Source organism: Cygnus olor, chromosome Z (assembly GCF_009769625.2).
Source record: "Cygnus olor isolate bCygOlo1 chromosome Z, bCygOlo1.pri.v2, whole genome shotgun sequence".
Lineage (NCBI taxonomy): Eukaryota > Metazoa > Chordata > Aves > Anseriformes > Anatidae > Cygnus > Cygnus olor.
This window is the reverse complement of record NC_049198.1, coordinates 3,628,685-3,644,084: the sequence shown is the minus strand read 5'-3', so window position 1 is coordinate 3,644,084 and position 15,400 is coordinate 3,628,685. Positions and strand designations below refer to the sequence as shown.

General features: G+C 41.9%; 1 protein-coding gene across 4 annotated transcripts in view; it reads right to left on the bottom strand.

The window, feature by feature from the left end:
* LOXHD1 (lipoxygenase homology PLAT domains 1) overlaps positions 1 to 15,400 on the bottom strand; it is a 69,865-nt gene extending 54,465 nt beyond the window's left edge. Inside the window, exons 1-9 of one of the 4 annotated variants that reach the window (XM_040541476.1) lie at positions 14,978 to 15,400; positions 14,302 to 14,456; positions 12,877 to 13,010; positions 11,823 to 11,971; positions 10,487 to 10,591; positions 9,653 to 9,781; positions 8,867 to 9,031; positions 5,239 to 5,420; positions 2,295 to 2,411 (exon numbers count right to left, since the gene is read on the bottom strand). In XM_040541476.1, the coding sequence (XP_040397410.1) occupies positions 2,295 to 2,411; positions 5,239 to 5,420; positions 8,867 to 9,031; positions 9,653 to 9,781; positions 10,487 to 10,591; positions 11,823 to 11,971; positions 12,877 to 13,010; positions 14,302 to 14,456; positions 14,978 to 15,167 (1,326 nt within the window). In that variant the 5' untranslated portion in view covers positions 15,168 to 15,400. The other 3 variants (XM_040541478.1, XM_040541477.1, XM_040541480.1) reach the window with 3 other exon arrangements.

The window sequence follows — 15,400 nt, the reverse complement described above, 5'->3', positions numbered from 1 at the left end:
CACCATGACATTGCCACGGTTTTTATTGGAGTTTCCTTGTTAGTGATTGCATTAATATTTAAGTGACGTTAAGTGCACTGTTTTATGTTACCCACAGTAAAATCCTCTTGCAGCTCCAAACAGAATTTGTTTCATTAGAGTTCGGGCCTGGCCCTAAGCTAGAGGCAGGGTATGACAGTGTTCTAAAAGTCAGTGCTTTGCCCTTCTCCAAGTTGTAACAAATGATATATAATTATCAGATATAATTGGCATGCCAACGCAGAGCTTTATTGGCATGCAACAATTCTAGTTTCTTACCCAAATGCTTTCAATTTAATCTGAAAAGTTACTGACCTCATTTTTCTTTTGCAACATTACAGATACATCCAGACACATCTTAGCAGTCTAATCAGGTAGCACAGCTTTTAGAAGTGTTGGCAGCATATTGCTATCCTGTGGCAGGTCATAATATCCTGCGACTGATCAGTGGCATCATGCAGTGCTCTGCTTTCTTCTTTTTTTCACATGCCATAATCAAAAGATCAGCAGAATTGTAAATCTCTCAAATTTTAAGGTGTTTGTGGCTTTCCTCCCTTCCTCCACCTCCCCAGGTTTCTCGTTGTCTGTCCTTCAAAACCTCTGTAATGACTGCACAGCCGTGCAGCCCTGAGCACATTTATGGAGTGATGGCAGAGCACTTAACACTGGACTGTCAGAGTTTCCCAAAGTGTTTGGTCAACTACAGGTATAGAAAGAGGGAATCTCTTTTCACTTGGTTTCCATGCCTTTGCACAACACCCTCTTCTTTTTTCCCTAGTCTCTGACCGAGAACACATCATCATCTTGTTCAATAATGTAATCAAGCTGTACAAGATTAGGGTTAGTCAATACACAGGTAGAGGATCTGACAACAGCAGACTGGCAAAAAATGTGATCAGAAGCAAGCAAAGAACTGGCTTGTGTGGAAACTTGTATAACAAGTATAAACAAGCTTGAGTGTGATGAGGAGGTTCAATTCAAGGCAGACTTTTGAGTCGCTCAGTGAGGCAAAGAGTAAAGCACACCCCTGAAATTTTAAAGGAGAAAACAAGATGAACAGTAGGTTCACCACATCTGAGCACACCAACACTACATATCAGAAGCTGCTTGAGGAAGGGGCAGATCTGAGCAATGGGATAGAGATGAAAGCAGAAATCCACTCAATGAGGGAAGGAAGGACAAGGCAGAGGACAGAGCCCAGGTGCTCCCAAATACAGCCACTGCCCAGAGTTCTGAACTGGTCCTGTAGGAGCTGATTTTCTTCTGAGCTTTCAGTTCCTGGCAGTCACACTCATTCCTGCTCCTACAGCCAGCACCCAAGGCAGGGCCAAGAAGCTGTTCCTTATGTGAAGAGGTTCAAGACCTCCAATTTGGCTGCACTCTGTTAATCCTGTTGGCACGTGCAACCGTTAAGTCCTGTGACCTAACTTGATGATTTTTATGAATGATTATGGGACTTACACTGATGAGCCTTTTGCTTGCCCTCATTGTATTGCTCCCTGCATTTGCTCTTCCAGAATTAGGGGACTGATGAAAAATTTATTGTCCGTGTTTAGCAACAATACTCTTTATTTTTAAAAGATGCACCCGATTCCTTCACTGTGATTGGTCAAAGCAAACCTATTCATGAAAATATGTAGCTTTGGCCTCTCATATCACTCAAATCCACCATTATTTGAGCCCTGAAGAAGATATATGACCCTGGCACACAGATATCTGATCAAGTCTTTGGCAGTCTGTGACACCCAGCCACAATGGTGGAGGTGTCCACAAGGACTACTGTTCAGGCCCATAGTTCCTCGGCTGAATTTGCACAGCAGTAGATACAGACTCAGGAATCTCCCCTCTCAGCCCAGCAAGACAGCCAGGACAATGTTGCTTCCAAACCCAGCAGGCAGATTGTTCCTTCACACCAAGGACAGTAGCAAAACAGTAGCAAAAACCCCCAAAGGTTGAGGAAAAATATCACTGCTATTCTCCCATCCATTGCCAGGAGAAAATACCTCTAATTCTAGTAAAAAGTTACAATGACAACAGCACTTTTGAAAAAAAGCAATGATTGCACAATTGTATAATCAACTTTTGAAGAATAAAACATGATAATAAATGGTTGTTGTCCCCAGATCCCCAAGCTTGAAGAAATTAATTAATGTACCTTGTAGTTTGGGGAGTATTTTTCACTGTTAATCACACTTTGTGTACTGAAAATCCTCTTTGGAAAATGGAAGCAGCTGCCAATGGAAGCGTATTCCAGAGCAACATGATTCACAGCCTACCTTCCCATTTGGTAACAGTCTTCGAATTGCCACACGATCCAAATGCCATCCAGAATTCAACCCTCCACCGTTGTGTCCTATGCGAATCTTTTCAATAATGTCACCAACATCCTCCAGCTAAAAAAATAAAATAAAATGAAATAAAGATATGGCATGAACAACAGGTGACTTTTGAGACACTACTTATAAATCTTATTTCTTATTTCCAGTCTGTATGAAGTCCCTTGGGAGCAAATACTAGTGCTGACGCTAAATACGCCCTAATCTTAGCTAAAGCTGAGCTTCTATCCCCAAAACAGAGAGAATTTTACACCACATAACTTACCCCCTGTATGAGATAGGTTTGGTTGCACAGCAGCAATCCTGCATCTCAAGCTTTTTGTATTAGTGGGAATGAAGGTAGTTTTTGGGAATTGCAGTGCTGCTGCATCTAGAATTGTTCTTTCTATATCCCCTTCCTCTTGAAAAAAACCTTATGTGATTAGATGGTTGTGCACTGTTATAACACTGGGAAAATAGCCTTGAGATCAAAGCACAGTATTAACAACCTGGCATTTTATATTCCCTCCCTTGTTCTGCCACAGAACCCAAGTGCCCTTCTGAGCGAGTCAGCAGGATCACTACCTTATGAAATGGCTACTATGTTTTTATGCCTCACCTTTTTACTGGAGTAATTTGTCACTAGTATATTGTATTTAAGACACTTTCCTTCCAAAGGCCTGAACAGGAAAATATATGTCTGCTGCTAAGCAATACCTTTTTGGTGATTCCAGTGCAAGCGTTTGCACAGTTGGCCTTTGAAAAAACAATGTTGACTGCAAGCTTCCTTTTCACATAGAAGAAGGACATCCAGCTTTCCACAGAGACTTGGAAAATTTTGTTCCTGGAGACATTACAAAACTGAACTTCTCAGCTTACACCACTGGAGACCACTCCCTTGTCTTCCCAGCTAACAAAATTGTCCCATACTAAAGTAAAGACATCAGCAATTTTAGGAGACTCCTCAGCTCAGTAAGGCTTCAGACAGCATAAGCATCAATTGCAAAATAATTAAATGCTTATAATTCATTTCTAAAACCTCACGCATGCACTCAGGTATACACTTGGGGGAAATTATATTATTCCTCCTCCCTCCTGCCCAACTACTCATCTTTCAATGAGGCTTTCGATCAATACATAACAATGAAGTGATGCGTGACAGGAAAGGTTCATGTTAAATAAGAAAAGTTTTTTACTCTGCTACAGGCATCTCCAGCAAAGCATCACTTTGGAATGTAGCTGAGACAAGTCTTTAATATTTTTGTGCCTCTTTTGCAAAATACAGAATGGCAGAGGCAGTAAAAACGCTAAAACAAATGGGCAAATTTCAGTTTGTGTTTCCTGAGATCCCCAAATTGTTTACAAGTTCTATTGAACTCCAAATTATGGCTCTACACAAGCAAGCGAAAGAAGAATGTATTTTGCCTCATCCTTCCCCTCTGCTGCAGCAAGAGGAACTGGTGAAGAGACAATGAAGTTCGGGGACAGGTTAATATAATGTTATAAATCTGGAGAACAAACTGCATTTTCACTTGCTTCGTATAAGAAAAGTACTGATGTTTCACATTCTGCCAAGCCTGAAATAAATCTTATGGAAAAAAGAAATAACAATAACACTCAGCTATGCATTAATGCAACCTCTGTTTTAAAAAACTCTGTGGAAGCTCCACCAAAATAAGTCATATTCTTTTTTTTTTAAGGAATCACGCTAGGGGTTTATTTTACAATTCCTGCCATACAAAAACCATGTGGGCTGGAATCATTTTAACTTGTTAAAAAGCTTGTTTTAAGATTTGTCTTCAATTATTTTACAGAAAAACAAGCAAACAACCAAACAAAAAATTCAAAGCACAGAGAAGTTGTAAGGCTTTCTACAAGGTCAGTGTCAATTTTGCACCTAGGGAATGAAGGTGAGTGTATTAAGTAGCACCGAGAGAGAAGGCCAGGGCTGCAGTGCCTGTATTTCTGCCTCTGATAACTTCTTAGCCACAGGAATATATTATGAATAGGAATTGCTGAGTACTGTAGATGTAAATGAGCGCAGTCATTCACATGCAGTGGTTTACTATTTGTATACATATGCAAATACTTCGGTAAACACTTGATAAGATCTTTCAAAAAGTTATTCCATGTATTCAGAAAATCCTGGTGCCTGCAGCAAAGTAGCAATCTCTCTGTCAGAGGAGCAAGAGAAAGAAAACATGATACCATGATGCTCGGCATGCCATTGAGTTAGAACAAAAAACAGACTATCCACCCCAAATGGAGCACTTTGCAAGCAGCGAGCTCTACGGACTAGACACTTCAGCATGATCTGCTGAAACAGGAGCATGAAACAATGTATAGGGATCTTAAATACTATGCCACCTAGTTTCAGAGATACTTCAAAGATTTGGTTCATTTCAAAGTATTACAAACTGTGAGGAAAAGCAAAGCTGCAAGCAAATAAGGGTGGTAAAGAGAGGGACACGTTAGACCCAGCACACATTTAGGCTGATGCCAGAGAATGGTCTAGGGAATGGAAGATGTAAAGACTCCTATGCATTGACCTTCCAAAATGCCTCTCAACTTGACATGGAAAGGCAACTCTCTGTCTGTGCATGGGTACATCTCCTCTCCATGATAAAACTGAACCAGCCCTTACAAGGTTTAACATGGCTTCAGGCCACAGGGACACCGCGTATTGATAACTTTGAGTTGCTACTAACTTTGAGTTGCTCAATGAGAAGTGATTTGCTCCAATACATGGTAAATCTGTTGTCGAACAGGGATTTAAACTCACATTCTGTGAGCAGAAGAGCCAAATAGCTTTCCTTAAAAGAGGAAAGTTTCCCGTTTTGTTACATTTTCTCTTCCTAATCCCCTCAGGGCAACCCAAGATGAGAGCACAAGTCTTTGATTTTACCTCCACGATGAACTGATTCACTGAGTTCCTTTCAAAATACATCCTTTGCTCTCTCTTGTTGAGGCACAGGGATTTTTGCTGAGTGCAGATTGCATCGCTTCCATAGAGAACAATGAAGACGTCTGCATCTGTGCCAGCTCCAAAGATATCGCTGGTGTAGACAGTGATCTCGTATGGAACAACTGGTTTAGAAAGTGGCAGAAAATAATAATTATTTTAAAAGTTAGCAAGCAGCAGATGAACGTTCCTAAAATAAAATCTGGGTTAGAAAAATCAGCTGTTAAAGAGGATGGGGTAGTAATTTCACTTCTGCTCATTTAGTTATTATGCTCATCTGTATTATGAGAATCCAGAGGAATTCCTTTGAACCCTATAAAACCAACTGACCATGATTCAAGTCCATTTACTGAGATTTTGGGGCTTATCAAATGATCAGAAAGTGTTCCATATATTTATATCAGCCATCTAAAATTACTGAAAGATAATTTACTTCAACAGCTCAAGTCTTAAAGTAAATCATGATTTGAAAAATTTTTGAGCAACCAGCCAGATGGATGAAGTTAAGCCAACTGGAGGCATTATATAAATATTCAAGATAGCTTTGTTTGTAAAAAAACCTCCTGTTTCTTTCACTACTGAACAAGTAACAAGAATCAATTAGAAGGAAAAGAAATAAAACACCTTGCTATCCACTCTGATCTGGTTTTCTCATAGTACCACCTTATTCTTTGACAGCATATAGTCCTTAACACCCAGGCAAACAAGGTAAAATACTAGCAGATCAGTGGGGAGTGCAGGACAATAAGGATCAAGCCTCTACATACTTCCTGACTCTGTTCCCTTGTTTTCTCCAGAATGTCCCATTACCCAAGATGGGATGTCTTGTCCTTCCCTATCTTCACAGCTTCTCAGTCCTAACTCCAGCTGGAGCCTGACTCGCAGAGGAACGAGACTGGCCCAGGAATAAGAATGGGACACTATTCCTGGCTCTGCTACAGACTTGCTGAATATCCTCGGTCAAGTCCCTTTCCACCCATTTTCCAAGGTGAGATGCTGTTCAGCTCACAAATTAGGAAACCAAGATTCAGATGTCCACACATCAAATAAAGGTGTAAATCTCCCTTGAAGCCAAAGGAGATGTAATTACTAAAGTCAATGGAGTTTGGAGAAAGAGACGGAGAAGCAAAAGCAGTCATCTTTATGAGGATTAGCTGAATCGTTCTGCAAATCCACCACTTGTGAGTGACCAAACGTCTATTGATAATAGTGCGAAATCAGACACCCAGTGTCGTGAGGACTTACATGTAATATCAGGGGTGCCATTTGGCAGGCTGAGTCCAACATCTGTCTCTTTTAACTCCTCTCTGAAATCTATAGGTGGTAAATGTCAGGTAAGACTTGGGCACCATCTATTAGCTGCAGGGACTTCTCCTTACTTTGGTCAGACATAATCCCAGTATCCACATTGCTACCACAAGCACTGCACTCGACACCCATCACTATCACCGGGATCCCTGCTGTCCCTCTCCCATACACCGCCCACCCACCTTCCACCGTTTCATGTCCCTCACCAAGATCTTTTCAGCTGCTTGTCATCTGCACCCTCCTACGCTGCAGCGACTTCAGTCATCTTTGCTATTCTTTACACAACAGTGCTTTGTGCTGTATTTCAGATTCAGCATCTCTGAAGGGTAAAGGGAGTGTTTCTGGCACAGTGTCTGTTACTGTTGGAGTAACTCTGATTATGCATATCGGAGGCTAATCATTCATTAAAAACACAGGCTCTCTACATACAGCCCTCAGGAGAACAGAGATGAAGTTTTCTTTTACAGAGAGTCAGCCTGGAGGTACTTAATATTCTTTCCGCCCAATCCAACAAAATCTGCTCTACTGTGTTCCAGGTAAGCTAGAATAGTTTCTCCAATATGTAAGGGGAAAAAAAAAATAAATCCTGGAAACTAAAAATCACATGCTATGCATTATGAATTAAAAATGATTTTCTCTACTGAAATCTGTGGTGCTTGCTTTCGCTGTTTGAATATTAACATCAACTTAGAACTGAATCAGCAAAGCGGCATGTAACAAGGTCACCAGCAGCACAACTTTCAGTTGTCAGACTCCCGTCCCATTCACATGGCACTTTTAAAGCAGTATCCCCACAGGCGTGATTTTAATTGGACTGCCAATGACATGTTTTCATCTTTTGTTCTTCATGAGACAAATCGGCCACGAGTCATCATAAAACAAATCCAACCATTTTAGTTACCTCTAGCACACTGAAACCACCAGGTTAATAGTTAGGAAACTAGAATGCAGTAAATAGCATGGTGGGAATGGTTTGAATGGGGAAACTGCCTAAGCTAACACCAAGCCTGGTGTGACTCTTTTGCTAGAGACCTATTCTCAAATGCTGAATGTGGACTGCTGACAAAAATCAGGTTTACATACACTGTGTACTCAAAGGCACAGCATTCCAGAAACTATTACATCATTGTTATGTACTGGGACATTAATAAATTATATAGTCAACATCTGCAGCCAAATGTGTATTGACTGGGATAACAGGGAAGAACCTGCTGAGAAGCACGTACAAGGTCTCTGGTTTACACTCACTCCCATGAACATGTTCACTGTATTTACCAATTTATTCTTTCAAACATAAGGACTATATCATATTCCAGGAGACTGATGAAAGTGAGGAGAGGAGCAAAGAACATCTGTTCTTCCACTCCAGACAGTTTAGGGAAAGAAAGACATGAGGAGTACCTTGGTCAGAGCATTGTGGAGGTACAAATGGCAGAAATCTTCAGAAAAGAAAGTTGATTTTAGCTTAGAGACTGCAGGATACATGTCTGTGGGTATGTGGATAGCTGGCCAGTATGAAAGAGACCTTCAGCATCAACCGTGGTTGACAGTCAAAAGGAGTCAAAGTGGTTGACAGTCTTTATGTAGTTATTCTTACAATTATTTATGAAGAAGGAAACTGAGGCAGAGAAAGAGTTTGGGAAGCTGTAAATGTTGATATCTAACTAAGTAACTTCAGGCAGTAGCTTTTGATACCAGCATTGGGTTTACCCCAAACATTAATTTAAAGGGTAGTGAAGTGAAGATTGAGGAAAAAATGGAGAATCCTGAAAGAGTCAGGCTGGTGCAACATTGTCAGAAAAGCACCACACTGACACAAGTGTGGAAGAGGGCCCTTCAGCAAGAGAGGGGTGCACGGTGCCAAAGGCACTGGTGGGACCAAGGCTAGGAAGTGAAACCACAAGTGTCTGCTTTGACATCAGAAACAGCAACATTAGCATGGAGGGAGATCAAAGGGAAACTGGAGATGGGGAAACCAGCATGAAATGGGCTAAGGACTTGGAGATGAAAGGACAAGAGGGAGCAAAAAGGCATTCATACATGGTCACATAGCTTCTAATGACACTTTGATTTGGAAAATACAAGAAACATTAATCTAGAGAACCCAGAGGAACTTGTAGTAATTGGAGAAACTGACATATTATGTATTTATAAATTTCTCAAAGACAATTCCGGGGAGAAGCCAAGCCAATAAAACATGAACTGGTGAGATTTTATCTTCTGTAATGATGGGTGTATCCTGGGGAAATAGTGTTCTACTCACATGGGATATACTCTGTTGTCTGCAGTTCTGCAGGGAAGATAATTCTCTCAATGGCTCCATCATCCTCTGATTTATCCAGCCAACGGCCACAAGGGAACTTGAGGCATTGGCCCAGGGATGGGGCATCGATTTCCACCCACTCCAGAAACCAGCCAGTTGAATTACCTGTGATTGGAGAGATACACACATAACCTTTACAGACAACAGCAAATGAATCACTGCCTTCCAGGCCTCCAAGAATAAATTTTCCTCTTTTGCCAATGGAATAAAAATCATAAAGACCATTGCAAGTGGACTGGCCAGGTTTGAACTAATGCACTTTATTTCTATATGCAACAAGTTAAAGATGTGCGTGTGGAAGTTCTATTCACTCCATTGGTTGGATTAATTTGGATTAATGGGGAAGTTATTAACACTTATCCCTCAGTGCCCCATAAGGAAGGGATCAGTGTATCCTTTCAGTGCTTCCCTTGTTTGTAGTTGAGACACATCTATGTCTGAAAAGCAGTTAGCACCTGATAATGAAAACAACAAAAATATTGATAAATAGATGTGACAAGTCTGTAGGTCTCATGGTGAACAAGAAAAACTCCCCGTTCCCCACCCCCCCCACCCCCCTTTTTTTTTTAAATAACATTAGCAGCAAAGATTGTGACAACAACAGACAAAGTGACAGCAAGGATCCATCACCAAAAGGTAAATTACATTTGGGGTCTTGGAAGAGGTTTTATACAGCAATGTGCTGAACCCCGTAGAAATACTAAATTACAAAGCAAATTATCTTACCTTTATTGTCATGGCCTATCTTGATTTTTTTTAGGTCTCCAATGTCCACAGACTCCACTGTAAACTCATCTATCTTCCCACGCTCAAATTTGTTCTTGTTAATCTTTGAGGCCTTTAGGCTGACTATCCCTGTTGTGGTGATGCAAAAGGACATTGTTCAGCGTGTGAAACAAATCCTCTGGGAATGTCAGCAGTGGAACAAGAGAGATGGCTAAAGGCATGAAAAATGGCTTTTTCACCTCGAGATCTGAGCTTTGTCCCCCCTGCCCTCTGAACCCAAACCTCTATCAACACCCGCATCCAAGGAAACTCTTGGCTTGGGTGATCCACTGGCTGTGCCCCATGGACAGTGCTGTCATGCTGTGTGCTTGCAGCTAAGGAAAGGGGTCCTACCCCTCAGTTCCTTGCCACAGCCACCAGAGTCCCTGCACAGAGCTCATCAACTGATTAAATGCTCCTGGGCCACTCGGAGAGGCAGAGCAGGGCTGGATTTCAGGAGCATGCTGATTCACTGCTGAGGAAAGCAAATCAGTCACCACATTTACTGCTCAGCAATGTAGGCCCAGGCAACTGTGCTGCTTCTATAATTGAAATTAAAGCCTTCAGACCGGCAGCTGGTGCAAATCAGCATCTCGAAGTTCAGCAATGATTTACAGCAGCTGGTGGTATGCTCCCAGCTATCATGTTGTATGCAGAGACAGCGAGAACATGAAGTTGTCCTAAAAAAGACTGAGGAATGGGCATTGAGGAAGCAAAAAGTGACTGTGACCTGTCTTCTCAGACATCTATATCCACCCGTGATGTGTCACCCCTTTCCATCATGTAGAGCCATACCTGTATCATCTTTACTTCCATAGAGAGTGATGAAGACGTTGGCATCTGTCCCAGCATTCTTCTTGTCTCCAGTCTTCACTTTCACCGTGTATGTAGTTGATTTAGCTGTCAGATAAAATTTCTTAATTTAAGAGTGTGAAGTCTGAACAGGAATTAATTCTACTTTTACTGCATACATTTGAATTTGGTTTGAGCTTTATTTTGACTGATTGCAGCCATGTTGTAATCTCTAATTCCTGCCATATGCTGTGAGCAGGGCTATCTGGTTGCACAGTCTTCTGCTGCTCCAGTCATTCAGAACATTGTCTGCATATTTACAGATGAGAAATGTGCTCACCCTTCCTATTTGCTGCCTGGGCATCTCTAAGATTCCTCAAATCTGCCTTTGGGGGGGGGGGGGTGGAGGAACATTCTGTTTATTCTAATAGCACCAAATAATTCAAATGCACATAACACATACCAGAACACATGCATACTTCGACATACACAGTTCATATTCACAAGCACATTCTTCACAACAGCATCATTAGGGAGGTTCCTACTGCACCATCATCTAGCAAGTTCAGTAAATTCATTAGAAATATGGAAAAGTCTAATATAGCCTTCACTGAGCTACAAAAACCTGCTCAAGTTTTCCAGAACAGCACCTTTCTGCTATAGTGAGATATGTGTTTTCCAAGATGCTGCTCAGCCAGCAGGTCCTATGTAATTTGTGGAAATTATTCATGTATCCAAAAGCCTTTGGAGGGAGAGCTAAGGGAGAGCTTAAGAGCTTTTGCAGGCAGTGAAGCCAGTGGAAGTGCTAGGCATTCAGCACCTTGCCACATCAGACCCAGGAAGGTATCATTGTTCTGCGGTTTCTGTGTAAAATTATGTACAGTAGAGACAAAATTAATTTGGAGGACAACAGATGCAAGATGGAAATGGAAACAAACTTAGGTCTCTTCCCTTTCCCTGATTATGCTTGCTCTCTGCTCAGTTTCTTGTTAAAACATTTAACCATTCTAGTCCACCATGTGAAATAGCTGGGATTTATGCCTTAGATATTAACAACTAACATACGTTTCAGTTGAGAGATGATGACTAAACACATGATCCATCTTCCTAGCTTTCTCTCTTTGGGTCAAATCTTGCAAGACGATTAAATCACCCAAAAATGAGGAGTGTCCACCCTTCACTGGCTGACATGCACTTCACACTTCATTCACACCTGGAAACTTCATGGTTGGGGCTGAATTGCAGCCTAGCCAACGCTAACCGGTAATGCCCTTAGCACTACTAACACTTTGGTTCCTTTACAACCCCATACTGGAAGAAATACAAGGCTAACATAGACCTTTCTGTTCCAGGCCCAGCGTTGCAAGAGACTGGCCATCATTTTCCGAATCTTTCTTTACAAATGCTTCATCCACTGGGACCAGCTCCCTGACAATCTGACCGTCATCTTCCTCAACTGCTAACCACCGCTGGCATGGAAAATAATACCTACAAGAATGACAGCAGCACCCAGCACTTACACAGGACTTCACAGGCTTTAATAACATAAATATGCACAGATCAGAGGTTACTTTAAAAAATAAAAAATAAAAAGATTGCTTAGAGCTGAATAATACATGTTTCCATTCTTGAGCTTTGGTATTGTTTGTTATTTACTGGGAACTTAATCCATAAACAGGTTAGTGGGCATTTACTGAAAAGTGCTGTTTCTGAGTTGCCAGCCCAATATGACCAAATCCTTTTACTTTTCAGTTCCAGAAGTTAAGTAACTCAAGGAAAACTGCAGTCTTCCAAGCATTTTACACTTATGAAGAGTGGACCCATCATGAGGTCCTTATGAGCAGTCCCACCCACCAGCGCACTGTGCAACTTTTAAATAAGTTCCAGCTCAAAGGCAAGCATTTATTTAAGATTTCTAACACCTTAAGCTTTGTCTGTGAAAATCACGGGAGTTCACTTAGATCAGGACTTGGTTGTGACCCAGCTCTTTGCATTAGGTACAAAATAGAAAGGAAATGTGAGGTGAGGAATTTCCAGAGCAGAGCCTTGGAAGGAGGCATGCAGCTGCAGGCTCTGTGAGGGAACCTCTTCATGAGGGAGAATACTCCCAGGATAAACAGAAAAGGTGAGGTCTCCTTCAGAACACAGTTGGTTCCCAAACTGCAGAGGTGCTGGGACAGCAAAACCCCACACAGAGATTCCCCAGAAAGGCCCTACGCTCACTACAACTTCACAAAGACACGAGACTCCCATAGGATGCCTGCTCCCTGTGAGCTTGTCAGGAGCTACGGTGATGTCCTTCTGCATCTCCTCTGCCTTCCCACAGTTCTGCAGTCTCCTGAGAAAAAGCCTCTTTCCCTGACCACACAGAAAATGTGCTACAGGCTGCTCACGTGGTGCTCTCCTTGAGGTCAACAACCTCTACCCTCTCCAGGAACCAGCTTGGGCTACCACCAGAGTTGTCGTGGCGGATCCGCAGCTTCTTCAGCTCACCCAGGTCAACAGCTTTGATGGTGAACACGTCCACCTGCACAGGAGGCAAGAGGCAAGTGACTGTGCTTCCCAGAAAGGGGGAAGGAGAGGCAGTAGCCAGGGCAATTTTTTCCCCACTAAAATTAAAAGTGCTTGTAAGTCTCCCTTGTAGGGTGGATATATAACTACATAAATAACTCCAGAGCTGTGGGTTGTCCCATTAGCACTCACGCTTGGCTCCTACAATACAGTAACAGCCTTGGAGCTACACAACCCTTCATTCCTTTCTTTACCTCATCTCAGTTTCAGCCTCCTGTAGGTGTAACTAATCTCTCTTAAATCTCATTCCTTTCAGGGTTAGCATTTCCCTTCAGCTTCACTCTGGAACTGGACACAAACACTAACTAACTCCAAGGAAACTCTCATCTGTGCTTCCATGTGCTTTACTTCAAACTGGAGATTTTTTTTTTCCTTTTGTCATTTACTATAACCATGAGGTTCATTTATTAACAGTATTAGTGTGACAGGATGGGCCTTGTTATGATAACAATTTAAACATCTTAATGTGATTAACTTGTTGGTAGACTTTGGGTTTCTACTCCCAAGAGCAGAGGGCAATACATTTGCAGCTTGGAGTTCTTCCCACTGAATGAAGAACCACATGCAGGTTGCAGACTCACCAGTGCCAAGCTCATAAATCACAGCTAACAGCTTATTTAACAACCTTAGGCTCTCTTTGTCTTATTGCAAGTTTTCCACAACTGCTTACTGTCTCCATATTTTTTTTCTATTCAAAATAATTCCTTCAATAACGTCTGGCTATAATAGTTGTTGGTTATTTGTTCATAAGCATTTTTATGGCAAATATTCAACCTACAAGAGATGTTGTTTAATTGGATTGGATTATAACCTAATTATAGCACACCATGCAATATTGCTTTTATTCCCTGACTGGTTGAGTCAAGAATTTAGAATCGTATTTGCAATCTAAATACTAACATGGCTTGAACTGCCTCACAAATGAGCTCCAATATTAATTTACAGTTTGTGGTTTTCAAGTATTCCTGGCAGGAAATGTTGTTACCAGAATGCTTACAGGAAGCAGATGCAAAAGGTGGCTCCAACACAGAAGAGTGTTCAGCTTATTATTCAAATGGATTTCCTCTGGAAAATATTTTGAGGTGTTTTGCTTTAAATATAAATTTCAGAAATAAAACACATCTGAGCTTTAAGCTAGAAGAAGAAACAGCCTCACAGAGAAGAGACAGTAATGAATGACCAGCATGATAACTAAGAGAGCTCTGCCACCCTTCTGCTTGCTCCAGTGAATTGAGTTCATGCATTACCTGGCCCTTTTCAAACTTGTTGAGGTTATTGGACCTTTTCAGCTGGCGCTCACCCGTGTCTCCTCTTCCTACGCCATAGATGCTCAAGAAGACATTAGAATCCGTCCCAGCCCCCCACACATTTCCAGTGAGAACGTGGACTTCGTATGTATTCTCTGCAAGTTAAATTGCAAAGAGAGATCAAAGGACCCCAGAAATAGCCATATATTGTCAGATCTGTGGCTCACCATAGTAGTGTGTGACCCAAAAACACTGGGGCAATTGGCTTTAAGAAAGCTCTTATCTGGAATGCATTAAAACGCTTGCATCTATCTTAAAATATGAGGGGCATCATCTTTCTCTACCCTTGGCATTAACCGTACAAATAGTTAGAACCTTCTAAACTCTCAGCTACGGTGGCAAATCATGGAACTCACAACCCAAGTTCTCCAGACATGGCTTGGAGAATCCTGTAGCAGTTTGCTAGCATATTCCCAGTTCAGTCTGTCTCCAGTTTCACCACCGTCCTCCTCCCCAGAGCTGATCAGCCAATCCATAGTGCAAGCTATGTTGTGGGCCTGGGGCGGTGGGATGGCTGGGGAGCCATAAGTGGTCATGCAAAGCACTGCAGCATGGTTATTGACCTTCATGTAACTGCTGTATCCACGCACACATGCACATTCCCTCTGATATTTACCCTCCAGGGCAGATTCCCCATCAGGCACCAGTTCTACCACAAGCTCCTTGTCACCTTCATCTTTAGCCAGCCAGCGGTGTGCCACAAACGTATAGACATCTATTACTTCCTCCACCTTGGTCTCCTCCTCTTCCAGCTCTTCAGACTTTTTCTTTTTCTTCTTCTTTTTATCAGACTCATTCATCTTCATGGCAAGCCGCTTCAGCGTGACACTTTCCAGAAACCAGCCATCCCCAATTCCTTTCCCATCGTGGCCTATCCGAATCTTATAAATCTTGCCAACATCTGCAGCCTCTATCTGCCATCAAAGGAAAGTCAACACCCAACAGGACATAAGACATCTTCATTTCAGAAAATGCATTCATAAAAATGAGGAGCATCACCTCTATCAACCAGAACAGCTACTTGACTGGAGAAGTGAGA